Source organism: Triturus cristatus, chromosome 1_1 (assembly GCF_964204655.1).
Source record: "Triturus cristatus chromosome 1_1, aTriCri1.1, whole genome shotgun sequence".
NCBI classification, from domain to species: Eukaryota; Metazoa; Chordata; class Amphibia; order Caudata; family Salamandridae; genus Triturus; species Triturus cristatus.
This window is the reverse complement of record NC_140579.1, coordinates 15337600-15362484: the sequence shown is the minus strand read 5'-3', so window position 1 is coordinate 15362484 and position 24885 is coordinate 15337600. Positions and strand designations below refer to the sequence as shown.

The following is a 24885-nucleotide window of genomic DNA, read 5'->3' as shown; positions in this document are numbered from 1 at the left end:
ATGGGACAGGGTACAGAAGGAGGGGCAGGGTACAGAAGGAGGGGCAGGGTACAGAAGGAGGGACATTTGTATAGAAGATTGGACAGGGTACAGAAGATGGGACAGGGTACAGAAAATGGGACAGAGTACAGAAGGAGGGGCAGGGTACAGAAGGTGGAGCAGGGTACAAAAGGAGGGACATTTGTATAGAAGATGGAACAGGGTACAGAAGGAGGGACAGGGTACAGAAGGAGGGACATTTGCATAGAAGATGGGACAGGGTACAGAAGATGGGACAGGATACAGAAGGAACGACAGGGTACAGAAGGAAGCACAGGGTACAGAAGGAGGGACAGGGTACAGTAGATGGGACAGGGTACAGAAGAAGGGACAGGAGAAGATGGATGAAGATCCAGGTCTGGGGGGTAGAGAGGGAACAGAAGATGAACGTGTTTGGGAGGGGAGGAGAGACTACGGAAAGAGGTACAGAAGGTACAGCTCAAGAGTCCAGGTACAAGAGTGCAAGAGGTACAGGGGAGGAGGAGGCAGAGTAGGTGAGATGCAACTTATCACGCAGAGGTATATGAGTTCAGGGGAAGAGGAGACACAGGGAGTAAGGGTGGTCTTCAACACAAGTATAAAAGTAAAGGGGAAATGGAGATACAGGAAGTAAGGGGTGCCTTAACTCGAAGACATATATGAGTACAAGGGAAGAGGGGACACAGGAGGTAAGACCAGGCGTAATACATAGAAGTTTATCAGTACAGGGGAAGAGGAGGTAGAGGAGGTAAGGCTGGACTATACACACAGAAGTATATGAGTACAATGAAAGAATAAAGGGTAAAGCAGAGGAGGTAAGGTTGGACTTAGTATGCAGAATGCTATGAGTACAGGGGAAGAGAAGGCGCAGGAGGTAAGGCTGTATTTAAACACAAGTATATGATTGCAGAGGAAGTGTGGCAGAGGAGGTAAGGATGGACTTAAACACAAGTATATGAGTGCAGGGGGCGAGAGGCTGAGGAGGTAAGGCTTGACTTAAAGACAAATATATGAGTGCAGGGGGCGAGAGGCAGAGGAGGTAAGGACGGGCTTAAACACAAGTATATGAGTGCAGGGGGCGAGCGGCAGAGGAGGTAAGGCTTGACTTAAACACAAATATATGAGTGCAGGGGGCGAGAGGCAGAGGAGGTAAGGCTGTACTTAAACACAAGTATATGAGTGCAGGGGAAGAGAGGCAGAGGAGGTAAGGTTGGACTTAAACACAAATATATGAGTGCAGGGGGTGAGAGGCAGAGGAGGTAAGGTTGGACTTAAACACAAATATATGAGTGCAGGGGGCGAGAGGCAGAGGAGGTATGGTTGAAGTTAACACAGACGAGTGGAAGAGATACAGGAATTGAAGGACAGAAGGACAGTGAGTTCCCCCTCACCATAAGGATGCACTCCCACGCCATCCAGCGGATAGGTAGCACGGCGCGGCCCTGGATGCGGTAGTAGTCGCCGGCGTACAGGTTGCGGCTCATGCCGAAGTCCGCAATCTTGATGGTATTGTTCTCTCCCACTAGGCAGTTGCGGGTCGCCAGGTCCCGGTGTACAAAATTCAGAGAGGCCAAGTATCTCATGCCAGAAGAGATCTGAGAAGCCACGTGAATGAGGCTGGGATAACTGCAGAGAGAGGAAGAGGGGGTGGGAAGATGGAGTGAAAGGGAATACATGTAGATTACTAGGTGATGGCAGAAAAAGACAAGTTTAATACCTACAGCACCTGAGCTCTCTGCTTAAAGGCCAGCTTTACCCCAGACTTGACTCGTCTGCTAGTGAGTGAGCGCCGCAGCACTCTAGGAGAAGCATTGATGCCATTTTTATGTATTATAATATTTATATATGTGTATATCTCGAAGGCCAAGCCACAAGGGAAGTGCATAATGTACAGAAACATGTAAAGGATGAAGTTAGAGATGCGGTAAAAGAAAAAACTGAACACACAGTAAAAAGCCGTTGTAGGCTCGACAGTCTCTGGTGTAGAAGCTACGAGTCATCTCAATCCAACATTCTGGCAGGCTCAATATGTTTCCTAAACATGCACACCAGGTTGCAAGCCCAACTTACATGCCTAGTTTTCGTTCTGTGCATGGGTACGATCTTTTTTACCTGCACCTCTAGCTAGAAATAATGACTGCTGGCTCTCCCTGGTAAATCATCGCATTCTTGGGGGTCTGAACCACGTGCCCATTACCCAATGCCTTCTTCACCTTAGAGCCACAGTGACCTCATATAATGAGACCCTTCTGCCTAAAGGACTGCACGGTAGACCCACTCGCCGCTGGTTGCATCCTTCCCCTATTGTAAGTGGGGCAGTGAATCTGAACGGCCATTTGGCCTGACAGACACTGTTTCTGGCTATTAGCTGGGATTGTGAGTCAGGTTATCATGTTCATCTTTTGGCTTCAAGGAGCTCTGTACCATAGCACAGAGGAAAGGACTTGACAAGAGTAAGGAAGTTTGGCTGTTTCCCTTGAGAAGGGGCCAGATCTCAGAACTGAGGAAGAGACCTGCTGTTGCTTAAACCAGATAAAATAAGCGATTAGACTTTCCGGCATGTTGAGAACGAGCCTCATTCAACCCAAATCTACAGTCCTAGCTGTTCCAGAAGCTGCCGAGAGGAGCTCTGGTTGTAGGGAGTCATCCGAGATTGGAGACATTATGCTGATGACCAACACAACCTGAAGATCTCAAATGTCAAGACTGTAGCCCTCTATGTCCTCCCCATCTCCCTAAGTAAAGCCCGAACGCTCATGGATTAGGCTGTCTGGTTTTAGGTTTAAACCTATAATAACTGATAAAACCCCAACGAAAGGAAAATAGCCATCACCGGTGTAAACATATAAACACTGAAAAAACACCTTCGCAACCACAAACTAAGTGCCATTCAAAGAAAGAAAAAGATGAATGAAATAGTCATTTTTATTTCTTCCTGAAAGGGCCAATACAATGCAACTTTGTTACACAAGGCAGCAGCAAGAAAGACGGGGTCCCCCGCACCAGAAAGACCAAATCGGGAGGCCGCTCCTTCTCCTTCCTCGCGGCCAAAGCCTGGAACGTCCTGCCGCTCCACCTCAGACAGACAACATCGCTCCCCATCTTCGCAAGAAACCTCAAATCCTGGCTCTTCGACAGCCCCCCCTTGATGGACTGGAGCCTGCTAACCCCACCCCACCCTCCCAGCGCCTTGAGACACTTATGGGTGAGTAGGCACGCTTAACAAAGGCCTGATTGATTGATTAAGCTGCTTGAGTTTTGTTGTTTAGGGATGTCACTAAAATATTGTCTCTTCTTCCTTCTGCTTTTTTCAGTTTTGCGGTCTTTGGTCAAAAAATGCAGTGTTTTGAAACACGTTTTAGGCCTTATTTAGTTATTTTTAAAAATGTAAAGAATCGGGAAATATCAAAAACATATTTGATGTTTGGGCTACATTTGATTTCACTGATAGGTAAAATGGCTGGTTTCATAAGAATCTTTCCCAATATGTACCATCACATTTACCCACAGACAGAGAATGGGTGAAATTCTTTGATATATCAGCCCCCTTTTCTAGCGAGTCAGTATTGATTGTAGGTGAATTGCCAACACCTCAGCCTTTAAACATTCAATGCAAGGTGTAGTGACAGGTATATGTGAAAAGAATGTTGTTACCAAGCATCTGAGATAGAGGTGAAAACATAACACCATACGTTGGTAAACATGGAACGCACTGTCACTTGAAATGCTGCTGGAAAAGTTCCTACCAAGTTCAATAAAGATTAGAGTGATATTGTTTGTATTTGCAGTAATTCAGCTACGTATATGAAAAAGTTGTTTGATGACCTGTCATCGCTACCTGAGCTGAAGTGCTTCCCTGTAGGAGATCCTTGCCACTTGCTAGATGGTATCTTCAAAGCATCTTTACAATCTTCAGAGTTAAGGAAGAATGCTATTGAGTTTGTAGTCTATTCTGGTGCACTGTTTGGTTACGTACGGGAACTAAAATGCTAATATTTCTCATTTTGTGCTTTATGTGGCGTCAAAGAAAGAGTCATTTAGCCAGTGGTTCTCGGTCCTAGAGGCTGTGAATGCCGTATTATCCATGTGGCGACCGTTTACGGGATGTGATGATCTTTGGTCAAATATTGATAGTGATGTGAAAAAATTAAAGTCTAGTGCGTTCTTAGGTTATTACAGGAAAACATCAATGCTGTAGTGGACATAATCAAAATACTAGAGTCTGAAAACACCCTTGACTGCCAAGTGCTCAGCGTATTTGGTGTAGATGTGAAACATCTCCTTGAGAGTGGGCGGGGCGACACTATCAGTCACTTTGGCACTGCAACATGCTCCATGTTAGAATTCTTTCCATTCTTGGTAAACAAAGACTTGTTGAGGAGCAATGCAGGAAATTTTATTTTACAATGCATGGGAAATGGCTTGCAGTGGTGCATAGAAATGGCCCTTCACCAACCATCGCATCTGAAGTTAATGAAGCCTCACTGGGGTACTCTTCACAAGTTCTAGATCCCTTCTGAATTTTCTCCAGACTTGAAAAGTACTACTTCATTTTTGAACGCTTCAATAACTGAGGGCATAGGCCCTCTTCAATGTATATGTTGCAGAACATGTCGTAGACAATCACAATTTTCAGGAGCACCAGTATTGGCATGGAAAGCTATGTCATCGGCCAGAGTTAGGAAATTGTGCACTGGCTGTTTTGGCATTGCCCGTCAGAAGTGCCAATCTTGAGAGGGCCTTTTCACAGATAAGCGTTTACAAAGGAAGAAAAGAGTGAGCGTGCACGACCAAAGACTCACTAAAGAAGTATTGTATTGTGTACTACAATAAGTTTGATTTGTAAAAATGTATTTGGACCTCATATACCCTGTACACATGCTATCTATACACATGCACTATCAGTGCACAAAGCAAGCAAAACATACCATAAACACCGGAAAAACACTGTTTCTGTTGTTTTTAATGGCATGAAAATGTGTATCCACTGATAATATTTTTAAGGTACTGAATAAAATGAGAAAACTCCACCAGAATTTACTAAAAATATAAACTGAAAACAGGAAAGCCTACTCCAACTATTTTGTTTATTCCAGGCTTGGATCAGGTCGTTCCTGCATTACATCGAGGATCGGCTCCGGTGGTGATTTCAGTCTGAAAGTGAAACACTTCTGTGAATGATGTTTCGATTTAGGTGCAGCTGTGGTTGGATCCCAATGATATGTTTTTGTTTCGGTGCTGAAACGGATGTTGGAGGCGTTATAGATCCAGAGGTCTAGGAAGTGGAGGCTCCTCCTGCAGGCCGAGCTTTCACAGCCTAGCCCGAGGGCAGAACTTCCGAGTTAGTCCTGGTCGGAATCGGACTGGGAATCAGAATCATGTATACATGATGCTTTCTCGTCTTCCTCCTGCTGTCGACCGAAGATGTCCGGCACGTTGTACGCTTGTTTACGCTGCATTTCTTGGCATCGAGCACGTCGATCTCGAAGAGTCTTTTTTAATTGAAATGACTTGCAGGCCTCACAGCTTTCCTCTTGATGGTCCAGCGAGAGGCATAGATTGTAAACAGCGTGTTGGTAGTATGGGGGTATTTAGTGTGACACTTTAGACAGAAGCAGAATGGAGTTCGTTCCATAAACAGGCCATTCTCTGAAGGACCGTGTGAGTGAAGAAAAAAGGCCCAGCTGGGCGTGGACCATGGGCCGAGAAAGGTACACAGAAAGGTGATTGCTCTGAATGCGTTAAAACAACACAATAAATACAATACCGTTGAGTGGAGATCTACTAGACAACCGAAGGGAGTCCGAAGGAGTCTCGAGCTGGAGCGCGTGTGATTACATTACCCCGATCGGCAGAAAAAACTAGAAATGGAGTTGATGACCATGTGCAGTATCATCAAGAGTCACCAAGCCTGGTGAGTCAAAGAAAACTTCTTGGAACAAAAACAACTTTTAATCATCCAAGCGCAAGACTAGATTGTGGACTTATGCAAAGTATGTGTATCTACAGCACACATGCCTCGAACATTGCTTTCTTTTCTCTTATTTCTTTTTATTTGATATATTTAAATCTTATTGTTAAGGTTCGGGTATCGATCTGCCCTTTAGAACATGTTATCAAGCATATGCTGCTTAACAGAATTAACAAATATTCCTTATTTGATAAATGCATACAAAAAAATCTTTTTATTTAAATGCCTGATATGTTTATTTAGGTATGCCGCCTCATTACATGTATTTTATTTCTTGAACTTTACTGAATTTCTCGCTTTTGCATTTTCTCTTTCTTGATTTAAACTCTCTGTAGATTTGCAGATGAAAATGGATCTTTTTCATTATAAATGTGGGTGGCCTGTATTTTTTTGTTATGGATTTAAACTTCTTGTCCACTATAAACTAAAGTTGTGAAGTTTGAAAGTGATTATTATGGTATTTGCAAATGATTATTTGTTGATGCACAATTTGGAAAAGTAAGCAGTGCAACTAAACTGTTATTTGTGTTACTCTTGCAGCCCTGAAGAAGTGGTGCTCTGACCACAAAACCCTAGTTGGCGACCCAGATGCATTTTTCTTTTATGATCCATGAACTTCATGAATTACATCTTCTAAAAAGTCCTGGAAGGATTTGTAATTTGTATACTGTCTTTGTGCACTAAAGGTATATGCTTAAAGAATAGAGGTCAATAAATATATGTTAGACATTTTGGACTTAATTGTTGATCAGACATCACATAAGATTACATCCCACAGTTTATTGCTAGTGTTTATACGTTTTAAGCCAAAGGGGTAACTGGTTCAGTGGGTGGAGTGCGCAGGATCAGATGTTCTGTTGTCCCCTGAATTTTTGTTTTAACGGTGACAGGACCACATGTGAAGGACATTCAGCAGAGAGGGAGACAGGGGAGAAGAGGGCTGGAGAGAAGGAACAGAAAGAGACGAGGAAGAACGTAGGGGGAAGTTCTAGAAAAAAAGCGCGTAAATAGAAAGCAGAAGAGAATATTTTCTGGGGCACTAGAAAGAATTGATAGAGAGAAAGATAAACAACAATTAATGGAGAGAGTGAAAGAATTTGAGTAAAAGGAACAGGTGGGAGAAAGAACAGGAGAGAGAGGAGGGGGGAGTTAGGCAGATGTGAAGCTGAGGGCAACCAGTGAATTAACCCTAGGGGAGGCCGGGGAGCAGAGCCTAGTTATAGGGAGAAACTGAATCTCTGACTTATCCTGGGACATGAGCTCAGCGCCTCGGCTCAGCAGGTGCCGCCATTTACGAGCAGGCGCCGCCGCCATGATGTCAGCGCGAGTAACTGAGACAGCTGCGGCGACACCATCTTGGTGGCGCAGCCAACACGCTCAGTGTGGGAAACTTGACATGCTTCGCAAGCTGCAGTGGAATGCAATAAACATCCTCTCACTGGCATCAAGCTTCTGAGATATTCTTGAAAACTACCACAAAACACAATGATTTATAAGAGTAGCTGCTCCCATGGATGCCAGCTGGGCTTGTACCATACAAATACCTCAACACACACACAACATGCACCCTACACAGCTGCCAGCAGGGGGGAGCGGGTCAGCACTTACCGCAGGAAGTATGGAGCGGTCTCTCCACACCAAATCACTGCGCTCTCCTGAGGGGGCGGAGTGTCGCTTTTCACTGCCAATCAAGGCTGGCAACAAGTACCCATGGGTGTCACCAGCTGCACCTTCAAGATTTAATGATATTTGAACATTTCTAAATGCTATTCCACATTCATGGATGGTTCCTGAACATGGGAGAGCATTCCCTTGGCAGGCGCCAGGCTCTCTACAGGGTACTTTAGTGAAGTTGTGCGATGGGCCGGGCACCTTCTGCCCATTAATGACCTTCAAGAAGAAGCTCTATGAGGAGGCCTTAAGCAGCTGAGGTGTCTGCACCCAGACACCAACCAAACTCGAGCAGGAAGACCCTCTCCTATTCACTAACTTTAAACCTCAGCCCCAAGACAAATAGTGACCTCTGTCCTTTGTCTGGAGTAAGTAGCAGCTCCACAGAATCAATGGCCGCTCAGCAATGGCCATACACGTTCAAGGAACAGCATCTCTGGAGTCCTGAAGTGAAGAGCATTAAGGCTGACAGTGGAAACAAGAAGCACAAACAACTCACAGAATCCGATGCAGCTTCAAGACTTTTCTAAAGAATAAAGCCTTTTTCTGCAGCCAGGTGGCGCAAGTTCCCAGGTAGGATTGAAATGAGACAGTCCCAGTCTCATACCACGCCCACTCTACAAGCCATTGGCTCACTAGTGACAATACCACGGCCACTCCACAAGCCATTGGTTTACTTGTGGCAATACAACGCCCACTCCACAAGCCATTGGCTCACTTGTGACAATATTACGCCCACTCCACAAGCCATTGGCTCACTTGTGACAATACAACGCCCACTCCACAAGCCATTGGCTTACTTGTGGCAATACCACGCCCACTCCACAAGCCATTAGCTCATCTGTATCCATGCCGATGTACACATTGAGAAGCCCGCATTGATGCCAACCAGTAGCCTTCACCTTCTCCCTGCTATACTGCAGGTGGTACCAACATGTTATGTTAGTGTTATTTATAAAGCTCATGATCACCATTGGTTTCTTGGGGCTAGACCATGAGGAGGTTCAAGAGGGATCTGTGAGACTGCATGTGATAGCCAAGTCTTCAAGGGCTGAAGTTGGACAAGGCTCGTCATTGGAGTTGGACATGGCTCGTCATTGAAGATGGACAAGGCTTGTCATTGGAATTGGACAAGGATCGTCATTGAAATTGGACATGGCTCGTCATTGAAATTGGACAAGGCTCGTCATTGGAGTTGGACAAGGCTCGTCATTGGAGTTGGACAAGGATCGTCATTGAAGTTGCACAAGGCTCGTCATTGGAGTTGGACAAGGCTCGTCATTAAAGTTGGACAAGGTTTGTCATTAAAGTTGGACAAGGGTTGTCGTTGAAGTTGGACAAGGCCCGTCATTGAAGTTGGACAAGGCTCGTCATGAAAGTCGGACAAGGTTTATCATTAAAGTTGAACAAGTGTTGTCGTTGAAGTTGGACATGGCTCGTCATTGAAGTTGGACATGGCTCGTCATTGAAGCTGGAAAAGGCTCGTCATTGGAGTTGGACAAGGATCGTCATTGGAGTTGGACAAGGATCGTCATTGAAGTTGGACAAGGCTCGTCATTGAAGTTGGACAAGGCTCGTCATTGGAGTTGGACAAGGCTCGTCATTAAAGTTGGACAAGGTTTGTTATTAAAGTTGGACAAGGGTTGTTATTGAAGTTGGACAAGGCTCGTCATTGAAGTTGGACAAGGCTCGTCATTGAAGTTGGACAAGGCTCGTCATTGAAGTTGGACAAGGCTCGTCATTAAAGTTGGACAAGGGTTGTCATTAAAGTTGGACAAGGGTTGTCTGAAGATGGACAAGGCTCGTCATTGAAGTTGGACATGGCTCGTCATTGAAGATGGACAAGGCTCGTCATTGAAGTTGGACAAGGCTCGTCATTAAACTTGGACAAGGTTTGTCATTAAAGTTGGACAAGGGTTGTCGTTGAAGTTGGACAAGGCTCGTCATTGAAGTTGGACAAGGCTCGTCATTGAAGTTGGACACGGCTCGTCATTGAAGTTGGACACGGCTCGTCCTTCGTCTGGCTGAGCGCTCCAGAGCTTGGATAAGCACAAGAAGCTTCGGCCATTTTGTCTCAATTTGTTAAATATAGGAATAGCCAAGATATCGCAGTGTTCGACCGTGAAGGACTTGGAAGATTGGACCTTTTTACCCAGTTACCTGTAAACACAGGAGTCGGTTCATTAAGAGCTCTACAGAGGGAGCGATGCTCCCCCTCTTTTAAAGGGTGCAAGTGTAGTACAAGAGAAGGGGACAGCCATAAGAAATATGGGCGCTCCAAGGACCGGACAAGCACCTGTAGAGCAGGTAAGAACCACCTAAATAAGGGAAATTTGCATAATGGAAGCGAGATCCAATGAGGGCGGATTCTGCCATCTCTAACCCTCGATGTTCAGGAAAGTATACACACTGAGACACCACAAACTCAGGCCTTTCACCAATCCCCTGCCGTCACCGAAGCCACGGTGCTCACCCCATCACTGGTCCTTCGCTGAATTACTAGGTCCTCACATGACCCACAGGCCCTCACTCAAACCACGGTCCTCATGTCACATTGCTTTTCACTCCCTCACCTCACCCCTTGGTCCTTTGCCTCATCCTTGGTCCATTGCCTCATCCCTTGGGCACTTGCCTCATCCCTCGGCCCCTCGGTCCTTAGCCTCACCCCATGATCTCCCACCTCACCCCTTGGTCCCTCGCCTCATACTTGGTCCCTCACCTCACCCCTTGGTCCCTCACCTCACCCCTTGGTCCCACGTCTCATCCTTGGTCCCTTGCCTCATCCCTTGCTTCCTCACCTCATCCCTTGGTCCCTTGCCTCATCCCTCGGCCCCTCGCCCTTTGATCCTTAGCCTCATCCCTTGGTCCCTCACCTCACCCCTTCGTCCCACATCTCACCCCTTGGTCTCCCACCTCACCCCTTGGTCCCTCACCTCATCCTTGGTCCCTCACCTCACCCCTTGGTCCCTCACCTCACCACTTGGTCCCACATCTCATCCCTTGGTCTCCCACCTCATCCCTCGGTCCATCGCCCCTTGGTCCTTAGCCTCACCCCTTGGTCTCCCACCTCATCCCTTGGTCTCCCACCTCATCCCTAGGTCCCACGTCTCATCCCTTGGTCTCTCACCTCACCTCATTCCTTGGTCCCTTGCCTCATCCCTATGTCCTTCACCTCATCCCAGAGTATTCACCTCACCTATGAGCCCTCACCTCACCCCTTGGTCCATCTCCAAATCCCAGGTCTTCACCTCATCTATGGTCCCTCATCTCAACATCATGGCCTCTAGCATAGTCTTCAGCCTGCCAACTTATTCCAAGGTCCTCATCTCATCCCAGGCCCTCACCTCATTAATAGGCATTACCTCTATATATCGCATCCCTGCCTCACTTCGCTCCGGTGCCTCCCCTAGCTCCACTGCCTCACCTGATTCCCGGTGCCTCACCTTACTCCGGTGCCTCACCTCACCCCAGCGCCTCACCCCATCCCACCCTGGCACCTCACCTGATTCCTGGCCCCTCACCTCTCCCCAGGGCCCCATCTTGCCCTGGCACCTCACCTGATTCCTGGCACCTCACCTTGCCCCTTACCTCACCTCGCCCCAGCACCTCACCTCATCCCGTTGCCTCACCCAGTCCCGGGGCCTCACCTCACCCCGGTACCTCACCTCACCCCAGTGCCTCACCTTGCCCCGTTGCCTCACCTCACCCCATCGCCTCACCTCGCCCCGGTGCCTCACCTGATGCCCGGCATGCTGCAGGCGCTGCCGCTGATCTTCTCCTCCAGGTCGTGGCTGCTCAGGAACTGGTTGAGGTCGCCATTTTCCATGTACTCTGTGATCATGCAGAGGGGGTCGTCCTGCACGCACACCCCCAGGAGGCGGATGATGTTGGGATCCTTAAGGCGGGACATGATTTTCACCTCTTTTAGGAAATCATTCCTGCAGCCAGAGACACGGGGGTGGGTTACAAAGAGAGCCATGCTTCAGCCCCAAATCAGGAAGAGACAAATGTAAGGTTGGGTGAGGGATCAGGTGGAGGAGGAAAGGGTAGAAGCTGAGGAGGGGAGGGTGGGAGACCGAGCCTGTGGGACAAATGGTGTGGAAGAGAGGGTGAGGGACAGAGGGTAGAGGACAGAAGATCAATACAGGGGTTGAGGGACAGAGGGTGAGGGACAGAGGGTGAGGGACAGAGGGTGAGGGACAGAGGGTGAGGGTCAGAGGGTGAGGGTCAGAGGGTGAGGGACAGAGAGAGGGAAACAGAGAGTGGGGTAACAGGTTGAGGATACAGTGCATACGGGACAGAGCGGGGGGCAGAGAGGGGACGATATAAATTCAGAGGGAGAAAGGGGTGACAGAGCAGCTCAGGTGGCAGGAAGGGAGGGTGAGGTGTGTGGAAGTGGGAGGAACGCACCGTACCTGGCGTTCTTGGTGGCGTCGGACCGCAGTATCTTCACAGCCACCATCAGGGGGCGCCCCTTGCGGATGTTGAATGGGAACTCGAGGCTCAGCAGGTCCTGCGGGCTGTCAATCTCACACAAGTGAACCTGGGGGTGGAGGAGAGAAAGACAGGGTTTAAAGAAACACAGGGAGCACAAAAACATGGGATGCACAGAGACACAGGGAGCACAAAAACATGGGATGCACAGAAGCACAAGGAGCACAAAAACACAGGGTTCACAGAAACCCAGGGAGCACAAAAACATGGGATGCACAGAAACACAGGGAGCACAAAAACATGGGATGCACAGAAACATGGGACACACAGAGAGCACAAAACCATGGGATGACCAGAAACACAGGGAGCACAAAAACATGGGATGCACAGAAACGCAGGGAGCACACAAACATGGAATGCACAGAAACACAGGGAGCACAAAAACATGGGATGCACAGAAACACAGGCAGCACAAAAATATGGGTTGCACAGAAACATGGGACACACGGACCACAAAAACATGGGATGCACAGAAACATGGGACACATGGAGCACAAAAACATGGGATGCAAAGAAATGCAGGGTGCACAAAAACATGAGATGCACAGAAACATGGGACACACAGAGAGCACAACACCATAGGATGCACAGAAACACAGGGAGCACAAAAACATGGGATGCACAGAAACATGGGACACAGAGAGCACAAAACCATGGGATACACAGAAACACGGAGCACAGAAACACAGGGAGCACAAAAACATAGGATGCACAGAAACATGGGACACAGAGAGCACAAAACCATGGGATACACAGAAACACAGGGAGCACAAAAACACGGAATGCACAGAAACACAAGGAGCACAAAACCATGGAATGCACAGAAACACAGGGAGCACAAAAACATGGAATGCACAGAAACACAGGGAGCACAAAACATGGGATGCACAGAAACATGGGACACAGAGGGCACAAAACCATGGGATGCACAGAAACACCATGAGCACAGAACATGATGGAGCGAGGATAATAAGGGATACACAGAGGCAAGTGGTGGGGAGAAACAAGAGGTGCAAAGAAGCGAGGGATGAAGGGTGGAGAGAAATAGGAGTTCACAGAAACCATTGGTCCATAGAAAGAAGGCATGAGAAGAACCGCAAGGAGTACAGAAAGAAAGAAGCACAGAAACATGCGGTGCACAGAAACATGGGATGCAAAGTGGTATGATAAAGAGAAACCAGGGTTGCAAGAAACACAGGTGACTCAGATACACAGGTTGGAGAGAGGAGAGAAGCCAGGGGTGCATGTGTTATTCAAGATTTAACTGAAATGGTAAGGCCACATCTGAGCAGGACCACTTTTATTCCGGTAACAAGGCTAAACTAAAATCACGGGGTCGCTGCTGCAGGACCGTGGAAAGCAGCGACCCCTGCAGTAAGTGCCCGGTTAGTCCCATGAATGATGCCTAGAGTGACAGAGGCGGGCCGCTGTCATTAGTCGTGAGCAGGGCACAGTATGAGTTAGGAGGCAGTGAGTTGGCACACACCTTGTTCTTGAGCTTCACAGGGCTTCCAACTTGACACTTTCCCTCAGCCGAAGCCCAAAAGATACATTGCACAAGCGAGAACCCCTGTGGGGGTGACACAAGCACGAAACACTGTAGCGGTGACACAAGTGCGAGCCCCTGTAGGGGTGACACAAGCGAGAACCCCTGTAGGGGTGATACAAACAAGAGTCCCTGTAGGGCTGATACAAACTAAAACCCCTATAGGGGTGACACAAGTGAGAATCCTTGTCGAGGTGACAGAAGCAAGAACGCCTTTGGGGGTGACACACGCGAGAACCCCTGTAGCAGTGACACAAGCAAAACCCCTATAGGGCTGACACTAGCTAGAACTCCTGTAGTGGTGACACAAGCAAGAACCCCTGTATGGGTGACACAAGTGAGAACCCTTGTAGGGGTGACACAAGCACAAACCCCTGTAGCGGTGACAAGCTAGAATCCCTGTAGGGCTGGCACAACCAAGAACCCCTGTAGCGGTGACACAAGTGAGAACCTCTGTAGGGGGTGATACAAGCAAGAACCCCAGTGGGGGTGATACAAGCATGAACCCCTGTCAGGGTGTGTAGGACCTGGGGTCACCGGGCCCTAAAGGCGTAGCGTGACTCGAGCGGTTGGGCACCCGAAGGCTTACGTGTGAAGCAACCATACAGCACACACATCCCCTGAAGCAGAAAGCGCTCACAATAATTAACACCACACAGTAGGTTCACTTAAAAATCAATCAAGTTTATCTAGTTCAAATGCAATTCATTAGATTGTCACTGGCAGTATCATTATACATGCAGAGGCATTTCAGTTCAAAGACAACTCATTAAACTTAACTTGGCCACACCTGGCTACCATAAAACATCAGGTTCTAGGGAGATAGTGCTGTGCACAACAATTAATAGCGCTTAAAACTCAGGTTGCATAAACATGGCACATAGCGCTGCACAGGGCAATTCAATTGCGCTGGGAACCAGGCCCTAAGAATATCGCGCCGCACACAGCAGGTCAACAGCGCTTGGAATCAGGCTGTCTGCAAATGGCACTGTAATTAGCAGTTTGCTAGCGCTTAAAAGCAAATTATTAGCCCCGTTAGCTCAGGCTCTAGGCAAGTTCACAGCGCTTCCAATAGGTCATTTGGCCCAGCGCTGCACAGATCCCATGAATAGCGCTTCAGGGCAGTCCCGCCTAGCGCTTTGCTTAGTGAATCAGGGGCACTTTAGATCTGGCAGTTCCACATAGGGGGTTGCTCTGCAGCTCCTTGGCGCTTTAACTAGGGCAGTTCCACATGGCGCTCTATCCCGGTCTAGTCAGCGCTTCGAAGGGAAGCGGGGGCCTGGTGGGTAATCTCCCCAGGGGAGGGGCGAACTCGGGGCCTCCTTACGGCCTTCCGCCCGCCTCCCCCAGGGGTTACCTTGGTCTTTGGCCTTCTGTCGGCCCTGGCGACGGGTTCTCTGGTGGGAGGGGATCCCTCCTCCTTACGTGTCTCGCGCCAATCAGCGCTCCGACCGGCGGGGACCTCACGACAGGATTCCAGGCCGCCCGGCGATGTCCGGGCCGAGGGCCTCCCTCCTGAGCTTCTTCCAGCGAGTAGAGTGGTGCGAGGAGCGGGGGACAACGCGCGGAGCTCCTGGTCGGGTCAGACGTGACCGGGGAGCTCCGCTGGCCTCACCGGGGGTTCTGGGGATCTTCTTGTGGCTGCAGGGGTCCGCGCCCGCAGCCGCCAATGGCAGTGCGGTCTGCGGGGGCGCGGCCCAATCCACCAATGGCGCGACGGCGGGGGCGGCGTTCGGCAGTCCGCCCCCGTCAGGTGATGCGAGGGCTCGGCTTCAGGCCTACGCGGCCGCGGCCAGACGCCTGGGCCCAACGAGGCCTTCTCGGCGCTGGGGGTCGCGATTCTTCGGCTGCGACGGCAGCGGCGGGGCCCCGGGCTTCTCCGCGGGCCCCGGTGACGACAGGGGGCAGTTTCCCGGCCCTGGGCCGTAGCGGTGAGTGCGCCTTGAATCCCCACACCCGGGGGGGGGGGGCAGAAATTAAGGGGTGACTTCGGCGACCAGCGCCTGGTACAGGACGGACTAGGGGGATCCCAGGCAAGGTCGGGGAGCGCAGGGGTCACAGCGCTAGTACCTGGTTGATCCCCCAGCAGTCCAGCAGGGAGTTTTGAGGAGAAAGTTCCAAGATTAAGTTTCAGCAGTAGTTTCAGAAGTAGGTTTCTGCAGTCTGGGTGGCGCAGTTGGTTCTCGCGCCCTTAAAAGTTCTGTTCCTTGGGGGGGGGGGGTGAGTTGGTGACTAGTTCCCTCCTAGTCAGGCTTGGCAGGTCATTCCGGGGTCTCCCTATCGCTGGGCCAGATCAGTGGGTAGTACAGGATCCCTCACTCACTTAAATGGCAGTGCCTAAACCCTGTCACCTTCAGAGGCATAAGTCCCTGTCTAGGCCCTACCGCCTAAAACTCCTGCGTGGGTTCCCCAAGTCTGCTTTACCCCAACTAACTAGAAAAAGTTCCCTCCCTCTGTTAAGTAGCCCTAGGTCAGGTGACCACCTCCTAAGGCGGCAAAAGTAAAACCCCACCCTTCTTCCAGAAGGTTCCAGCACATTCCAGGAGCTTCCCCACTCTAGGTATAGGACAAAAAAGCGGGCTGGTGTCGCAACATTGTTGTGGGTCCCAGCCAACTCCTGGCAGCTAGGGTGCTACTATGAAAAACGACCACTCTGCAGTAGCTGGGGTCTGTGGCAGCCATCTTGGGCGAAGTAAGCACCTGCACCTTAACACTACAAAAACGAAAAAAATCAGGGAAAAAGGGCCAAGTCCAACATAACCCCCTTCCAGCCGAAAGCCAGGGTAGACTGATCAATGCCTTGATGGTCTTCCCTGCTTGGGGCGAGAAAAGGTGGACGCAGGCCCGCAACGGCAGATTCTCTTCCACTCTGGAACCCGATGGTTCCCTAACAAACCTTCCTGGACCAACGAAACCACCCCACTGGGGCTCCCTAGCTAGTTGTGGCCAGGACCAGCCCCTGGGCCGTCCAGATGTCTCTGGCCCGGGTGATCTCGCGGAGTGGGGGGCAGTAGCCCCAGGCCTGTAGTGCCTGTTGACCACTCCGGTCCTCCTCCTTGCAGTCCTAAACTGCCTCTGGTCCTTCCACCTGGGGTCCACACCCTTAGGCTGACCAGCCTTCAGGGGCGAGGCTCTCCTCCCCCTAACTCTCCTTCTGGGGTTCCTTACCCTACCCTGCGAGGCACCCTCAGACCACCACTGTCTCCTCAGTACAGGGCCTTGACCCTTCAACTGCTTTCTCAACCTAGGGTCTAAACCCTTAGGCTGAGCCGGTGCCCGAGGCGAGACCTTCCTCCCTCTGCACCCCCTTCCAGATTTCAGCACCCTCCTAACGGGAAAAGCACCCCTGGAAGTCAATTTCGGGGGGACCCTGTTAACAGGGGCCCCACCCGCCAGGTCAGGCAACCCCTGAGCCTGGCACCCCAGCCCAGGATCTAAATCCTGCAACTGGGCCAACCCCAGAACCTCAGGCTCGCTGGTTACAGTCGCCCTGGGTCCTCCTGACACTAGGGGCTCCCTTTCCTCGGGCGGCACATCGGGACAGCCTAGGCTCCCAACCTGGGGCTCCCTTGCGGAACTCTCCAAGCCCTGAGACTGCGGTTGGGGCACCTCGGGACACCTCCCCGTCTCACGCCTTCCTATAGATAGGTCGTGAGGCCCTACAACCCTCTCTCCCTGGGACCTAACTGGGCTATCTGCCACTTCTCCCACCTCGCTGGGTTGGGAGATCCCTGCACCACCCCCTTCGGGGTCACCCACCAATGCCTCCTTAGACACCCTGGTGATGTCATCCTGGGGTAAATAAAATTCTAGCTCCTGTGGAGCTTCCGGTATGCTGCCACCAGTGTCCTCACTGGACACATTCATCTGGAGGGCACGCAGCTCCAACTCCTTCAGCCGGAGCTCGTGCGCCATCCTCTTTTCCTCCATTGCCCATCTCTTGTTTTCTCTTTCCTGCTCTAACTTGGCTAGCTCCCACTTCAACCGCCTCTCCTCCCTCCTGTCCTCATACTCCTCTGGAGACGCGCTCCTCCTGGACCCTGCCCTACTGCTGGCCCCAGAACGTCTCCCTGGTGGCCCATTTTCGGACACATCCCCATTGATCAGGTCTAGTACCTCCTGCGCGCTCTCCTCCTGAGGGGCATCCTGCGCCTCCTGTCCCTCATCCCCTCTTCCCTCTGGGTGGGCTTCTACCCATGCCCTTAAGGTCCTTTGACCTTCCGCACCCCAGGCACCCCCATCTCCTGCCCGAATTCCCTCAGTTGCCTCACAGTGTACCCCTCGAGGTCAGCTAACCGGAACTCCATCGTGACAGGCGGGGACCTAGATACTAAGGAAGAAGAGGAAAAAAAAATCCTAGGATGTGGGGGACAGTTTCCGGCTACTGGGATTCTACACCCTCAGTCTGGACAGTGGAATTCACTCCATGCAGTAATCAACAGTTGAAGAGCCTAACCACAAAAGGCGTCTAATTGCGGCGCCCTCCGCTTCACTGGAGGGTGCTGTATGGTCACAGGTCCTTATCCCACCGCTCGCCAACAATGTAGGACCTGGGGTCACCGGGCCCTAAAGGCGTAGCGTGACTCGAGCGGTTGGGCACCTGAAGGCTTACGTGTGAAGCAACCATACAGCACACACATCCCCTGAAGCAGAAAGCGCTCACAATAATTAACACCACACAGTAGGTTCACTTAAAAATCAATCAAGTTTATCTAGTTCAAATGCAATTCATTAGATTGTCACTGGCAGTATCATTATACATGCAGAGGCATTTCAGTTCAAAGACAACTCATTAAACTTAACTTGGCCACACCTGGCTACCATAAAACATCAGGTTCTAGGGAGATAGTGCTGTGCACAACAATTAATAGCGCTTAAAACTCAGGTTGCATAAACATGGCACATAGCGCTGCACAGGGCAATTCAATTGCGCTGGGAACCAGGCCCTAAGAATATCGCGCCGCACACAGCAGGTCAACAGCGCTTGGAATCAGGCTGTCTGCAAATGGCACTGTAATTAGCAGTTTGCTAGCGCTTAAAAGCAAATTATTAGCCCCGTTAGCTCAGGCTCTAGGCAAGTTCACAGCGCTTCCAATAGGTCATTTGGCCCAGCGCTGCACAGATCCCATGAATAGCGCTTCAGGGCAGTCCCGCCTAGCGCTTTGCTTAGTGAATCAGGGGCACTTTAGATCTGGCAGTTCCACATAGGGGGTTGCTCTGCAGCTCCTTGGCGCTTTAACTAGGGCAGTTCCACATGGCGCTCTATCCCGGTCTAGTCAGCGCTTCGAAGGGAAGCGGGGGCCTGGTGGGGAATCTCCCCAGGGGAGGGGCGAACTCGGGGCCTCCTTACGGCCTTCCGCCCGCCTCCCCCAGGGGTTACCTTGGTCTTTGGCCTTCTGTCGGCCCTGGCGACGGGTTCTCTGGTGGGAGGGGATCCCGCCTCCTTACGTGTCTCGCGCCAATCAGCGCTCCGACCGGCGGGGACCTCACGACAGGATTCCAGGCCGCCCGGCGATGTCCGGGCCGAGGGCCTCCCTCCTGAGCTTCTTCCACCGAGTAGAGTGGTGCGAGGAGCGGGGGACAACGCGCGGAGCTCCTGGTCGGGTCAGACGTGACGGGGAGCTCCGCTGGCCTCACCGGGGGTTCTGGGGATCTTCTTGTGGCTGCAGGGGTCCACGCCCGCAGCCGCCAATGGCAGTGCGGTCTGCGGGGGCGCGGCCCAATCCACCAATGGCGCGACGGCGGGGGCGGCGTTCGGCAGTCCGCCCCCGTCAGGTGATGCGAGGGCTCGGCTTCAGGCCTACGCGGCCGCGGCCAGACGCCTGGGCCCAACGAGGCCTTCTCGGCGCTGGGGGTCGCGATTCTTCGGCTGCGACGGCAGCGGCGGGGCCCCGGGCTTCTCCGCGGGCCCCGGTGACGACAGGGGGCAGTTTCCCGGCCCTGGGCCGTAGCGGTGAGTGCGCCTTGAATCCCCACACCCGGGGGGGGGCAGAAATTAAGGGGTGACTTCGGCGACCAGCGCCTGGTACAGGACGGACTAGGGGGATCCCAGGCAAGGTCGGGGAGCGCAGGGGTCACAGCGCTAGTACCTGGTTGATCCCCCAGCAGTCCAGCAGGGAGTTTTGAGGAGAAAGTTCCAAGATTAAGTTTCAGCAGTAGTTTCAGAAGTAGGTTTCTGCAGTCTGGGTGGCGCAGTTGGTTCTCGCGCCCTTAAAAGTTCTGTTCCTTGGGGGGGGGGGGGGTGAGTTGGTGACTAGTTCCCTCCTAGTCAGGCTTGGCAGGTCATTCCGGGGTCTCCCTATCGCTGGGCCAGATCAGTGGGTAGTACAGGATCCCTCACTCACTTAAAGGGCAGTGCCTAAACCCTGTCACCTTCAGAGGCATAAGTCCCTGTCTAGGCCCTACCGCCTAAAACTCCTGCGTGGGTTCCCCAAGTCTGCTTTACCCCAACTAACTAGAAAAAGTTCCCTCCCTCTGTTAAGTAGCCCTAGGTCAGGTGACCACCTCCTAAGGCGGCAAAAGTAAAACCCCACCCTTCTTCCAGAAGGTTCCAGCACATTCCAGGAGCTTCCCCACTCTAGGTATAGGACAAAAAAGCGGGCTGGTGTCGCAACATTGTTGTGGGTCCCAGCCAACTCCTGGCAGCTAGGGTGCTACTATGAAAAACGACCACTCTGCAGTAGCTGGGGTCTGTGGCAGCCATCTTGGGCGAAGTAAGCACCTGCACCTTAACACTACAAAAACGAAAAAAATCAGGGAAAAAGGGCCAAGTCCAACAGGGTGACACAAGCGAGAACCCCTGTAGGGCTGACACAAGCTAGAACCCCTGTAGTGGTGACACATGCGAGAACCCCTGTAGCAGTGACACTAGCAAAACCCCTGTAGGGCTGACACAAGCTAGAACCCCTGTAGGGGTGACACGAGCAAGAACCCCTGTATGGGTGACACAAGCGAGAACCCCTGTAGGGCTGACACAAGCTAGAACCCCTGTAGGGCTGACACAAGTGACAACCCCTGTAGGGGTGTTACAAGCGAGAACCCCTGTAGCGGTGACACAAGCGAGAACCCCTGTCGGGGTGACCCAAGCGAGAACCCCTGTAGGGCTGACACAAGCTAGAACCCGTGTAGCGGTGAAACAAGCGAGAACCCCTATAGCGGTGACACAAGTGAGAAGCCCTGTAGGGCTGACACAAGCTAGAATCCCTATAGCGGTGGCACAAGCGAGAACCACTTTCGGGCTGACACAAGCGAGAACCCCTGTAGGGGTGACACAAGGGAGAACCCCTGTCGGGGTGAAACAAGCGAGAACCCCTGTGGGGCTGACACAAGCTAGAACCCCTGTATGGCTGACACAAGCTAGAACCCCTGTCAGGGTGATACAAGCGAGAACCCCCATAGGGCTGACTCAAGCGAGAACCCTTGTAGCGGTGACACAAGCGAGAACCCCTGTAGGGCTGATGCAAGCGAGACCCCTGTAAGGCTGACACAAGCTAGAACCCCTGTAGGGGTGATACAAGCGAGAACCCCTGTGGGGGTGACACAAGCATGAACCCCTGTAGTGGTGAAACAAGCGAGAACCCCTGTCGGGGTGACACAAGTGAGAACCCCTGTAACAGTGACACAAGCATGAACCCCTGAAGCGGTGGCAAAAGCGAGAACCCCTGTAGGGCTTACACAAGCTAGAACGCCTGTAGGGCTACACAAACTAAAACCCCTGTAGGGCTGACACAAGAGACAACCCCTGTAGGGATGTTACAAGCGAGATCCCCTGTAGCAGTGACACAAACGAGAACCCCGATATTGGTGATACAAGCGAGAACCCCTGTAGGGGTGACACAAGTGAGAAACCCTGTATGGGTGTGTTGGACAGGCCACACGAAGGGCTTGCTCCCTCCCCGCATGACAGGGCCCAAGCCCTGGCCCGCCAGGCGTGACCCACAAGAATCACCCGCACCCCGTCTCCCGACGGAACTCCTGCCCCCGGACCTCCATGTATCCCGGGACCGAGCCACCACCGGCTCCCCCGGCCGGATCAAGCCGCCATCTTGGGCCCTGCGCCACGAGGCCGCGTGGCCTCCACCCGACCCTAACCCTGGGCCTGGCCGGCCCCGACATCCCGGCACCACCATCCACCCAGGAGGTGAGCGGACCACTTGGCAGGTCAATGGGAGAACGAAGCGTCAAGGGCTCTCCCCCGCCAGGTGCCGATCGCCTCCAGCTCCCCCAGGCGCTGGCTCCACCCCCTGCTGGGTGTCTGGACACCTTCATCCCGGACCCTCCGACCTCCAAGTGCGAGGGTCTGGACATCAAAGGGCGCCAGACCTATAACTAGGGCAGCTCCGGAGCAGGACGGCAGTTGTATCCTGGAGTCGAGAGACACCGAGAGAACTCAGCCTTGACGGACTACTGGCGCTGCCGTAGCCCTACCTTGTGAACTATCGTCCTGCCTGCTGGCGCTGCCGCGGCCTTCTGCAACATCCATCCTCGTTGGGACCTGCTGGCGCTGCCGCGGCCCGTTGTAACGACCATCTTCACCGGGACCTACTGGCGCTGCCGCGGACCGTGTATCGACCATCTTTCCGGGACCTGCTGGCGCTGCCGCGGACCGTGTATCGACCATCTTCACCGGGACCTGCTGGCGCTGCTGCGGCCCGTCCCAGCTAGAACACCGAGCTCGAGGATTGTGAGCTATCCACCATACCATCTCAACTACCAGACTGGTAACCAGACTGTCCCGCTACCCCCTTTCCCCATCTTGAGAGACTTGAATCGAGGGGACCCCTGAGTCCAGACCTCCTTGTACCATTTCATCGTACCGTAAGAAATTGCCTATAAAGAACGCTAAATCTTCTCCTTGTGTGGTGTCTGTCTGTGGGGGGGAAGTTATTTATCTGTACGATCGCTGGAGACGGCTCTCCCCGGAGACCTCTCCCCTTGTCCTCGGCCGACCCTCCCGGTCCGTCTAACATTGGTGGCCAGCGGCGCGATCCGAATCAACGCGTAATCGTACAGAGAGTAGCTCACCCCACGACAAAACCACGATGTCAGCCAAAGATAGCGGTTCCACTGAAAAGTTCCAAATGGATAAGTTGGAAGAATATAGCCACCGCGAACTTAAACAATTCTGCATGGAACTAGGCATTGCTACCACCGGCCTGAGTACCAAAGACGATTTGAAGTGCGCCCTTGAGTCGTGGGCAGAAACTGGGGTCGCAGGATCCCCCGACCAAAACAGTGTCGCACCAGAGGGGAACGCCACGGCTCCCGAGGAGCGGGGAATGGGCCTCTCGCAGGAGGAGATCCAAGAAAGAGAAAGAACCAGATTACATGAGTTGGAAATGGCACGACTCAAGATGGACGGTGAACTAAAGTTAGCCGAGCAGAAGCTAAATCTAGAACATCTGCGGCTCCGAGAAGAACAGGAAGAAAAACAGAGACAGAGAGAGCTCGAGGAAAAAAGAATAACACTCGAACACGAGCGCAAACTGGCGGAAATAGAACTTCGAAAACAGAATAAAGAACCGGGGGTGCCTGAGCGACCGCACACCCCGGGAGCAACCGAGAAAAAGTCCACATCCCCAAGGATGTTGTCCGAGAGTATGTCCGAGAGGACGACATACAACAGTGGTTCAAAGCCTACGAGATCGCCATGACCTCCCACCGGATCGACCGGAGTGATTGGGGAGCCGGACTATGGGGGAGGTTCGTCAACGAAGGCCGCGATGCCCTATTGCAGCTCCCAGATCACCAGATGTCGTCCTACGACCACATGAAGGCTGCCCTCCTCACCCGCTACGGCCTCACGCCCGAGATGTACCGCCAGAGGTTCCGAGACTGCACCCGGATCCCGGGTACAACTTGGGTGGAGTACGTCAACTATTTCAGCCGAGCCTTCGAGGGTTGGATCAAGGGGAGCCATGTAACGACCTACGAGCAACTCTTTAACCTTATGGTATGGGAGCACCTGTCGAACAACTGTTTCGTCGAGCTCAGGCAGCACCTCCTCGACAGTAAATTGACTGACCCCCGGCAACTCGCCGCCGAAGCTGACCGATGGGAAAACACCCGAGTGGGCCGGAGAGGACCACACGAACAAAACCGAAACAACCAAGGCCAGCACCGTCCCCGGGGAGGAGGAGGAGGCCAGGGGCGAGGGAGAGACACCATCCCGGCAACACCCGTGGCCAGCACCCCGCCCCCGGCCGGCCGGGGCAACCCCCCGATGCGCCCGGGGTTCCGAGCCAACGTCACGTGCCACCGATGCCAGCGAGTCGGCCACTATGCCAATGACCCGAGCTGCCCGCAGAACCAAACACCAAAGCCCCGCCAGGTAGCTGCCGCCGCCCTGGGGGAAGAACGACTATCAGAGGAACAGGAAGAATATGAGCCGGCCCAGCAAGAGTGGGAACCGGCCGCCATGGTTCTAGCGTGCCTAGGGGGAAAAGACATGGCCCCGCGGGCTCCCCTACCCGCCAACACCCGGAAATACGGCCAGTGGGTGACCATTAATGGGCGTCGGGCCGAGGCCTTACGTGACACAGGCGCCAGTGTGACGGCCGTCCGCTGTCACCTGGTGAAGCCCGAGCAGATCCTGCCGAACATTCTCTGCCCCGTCCGCTCAGCCGACAATTCCGAAAGTCTGTGTCAAATGGCCTGCGTCCCCTTCGAATGGGGAGGGGTCTCCGGCCTGTTGAAGGTGACGGTCCGGGATGAAGCCCCCGTGGACTGCCTCCTGGGGAATGACCTTGAGAGTTCCCCGTGGGCCACCGTCGAAAGAAGAGAGCACCTGGGGATGCTGGGCCTCCCGGACTGGGCCTGCGTAACCACCCGGTCCATGGCCGCCCGTGCCGTCCCCCGATCAGAAGAACGAGAATGGCCAGCACCTCCGCCCCCGGTCGCCCCAGTAGAGGACAACGACAAGGCCAACCCCCCAGAACCAACGGCCGAAGGGGTCGCGCAACCCCAGGACCTTCCCGGCCTGGCTCAGTGGCGTCAAGAAGGGGGGCCCACCCAAGAACAGTTCCGCCAGGAGCAAAAGACCTGCCCCTCCCTCGAGGGACTCCGCCAGCAAGCCAGCGCCCAGAGCGCAGGGGACTCCACTGGAACTCATTGGGTCTATTGGGATAACGACCTGCTATACAGCGAACAAAGAATCACCGAGCTAGGGGCCAGTCGAGTGCTGGTG

General features: G+C 52.6%; 1 protein-coding gene across 3 annotated transcripts in view; it reads right to left on the bottom strand.

The window, feature by feature from the left end:
- DDR1 (discoidin domain receptor tyrosine kinase 1) overlaps positions 1-24885 on the bottom strand; it is a 305588-nt gene that overhangs the window by 17225 nt on the left and 263478 nt on the right. For all 3 annotated transcript variants that reach the window (XM_085632879.1, XM_085632633.1, XM_085632714.1), the window contains 3 exons: positions 12076-12203; positions 11398-11598; positions 1410-1644 (listed from right to left, as the gene is read on the bottom strand). In XM_085632879.1, coding sequence (XP_085489005.1) covers positions 1410-1644; positions 11398-11598; positions 12076-12203 — 564 coding nt within the window. The remainder of the gene's footprint in view (positions 1-1409; positions 1645-11397; positions 11599-12075; positions 12204-24885) is intronic.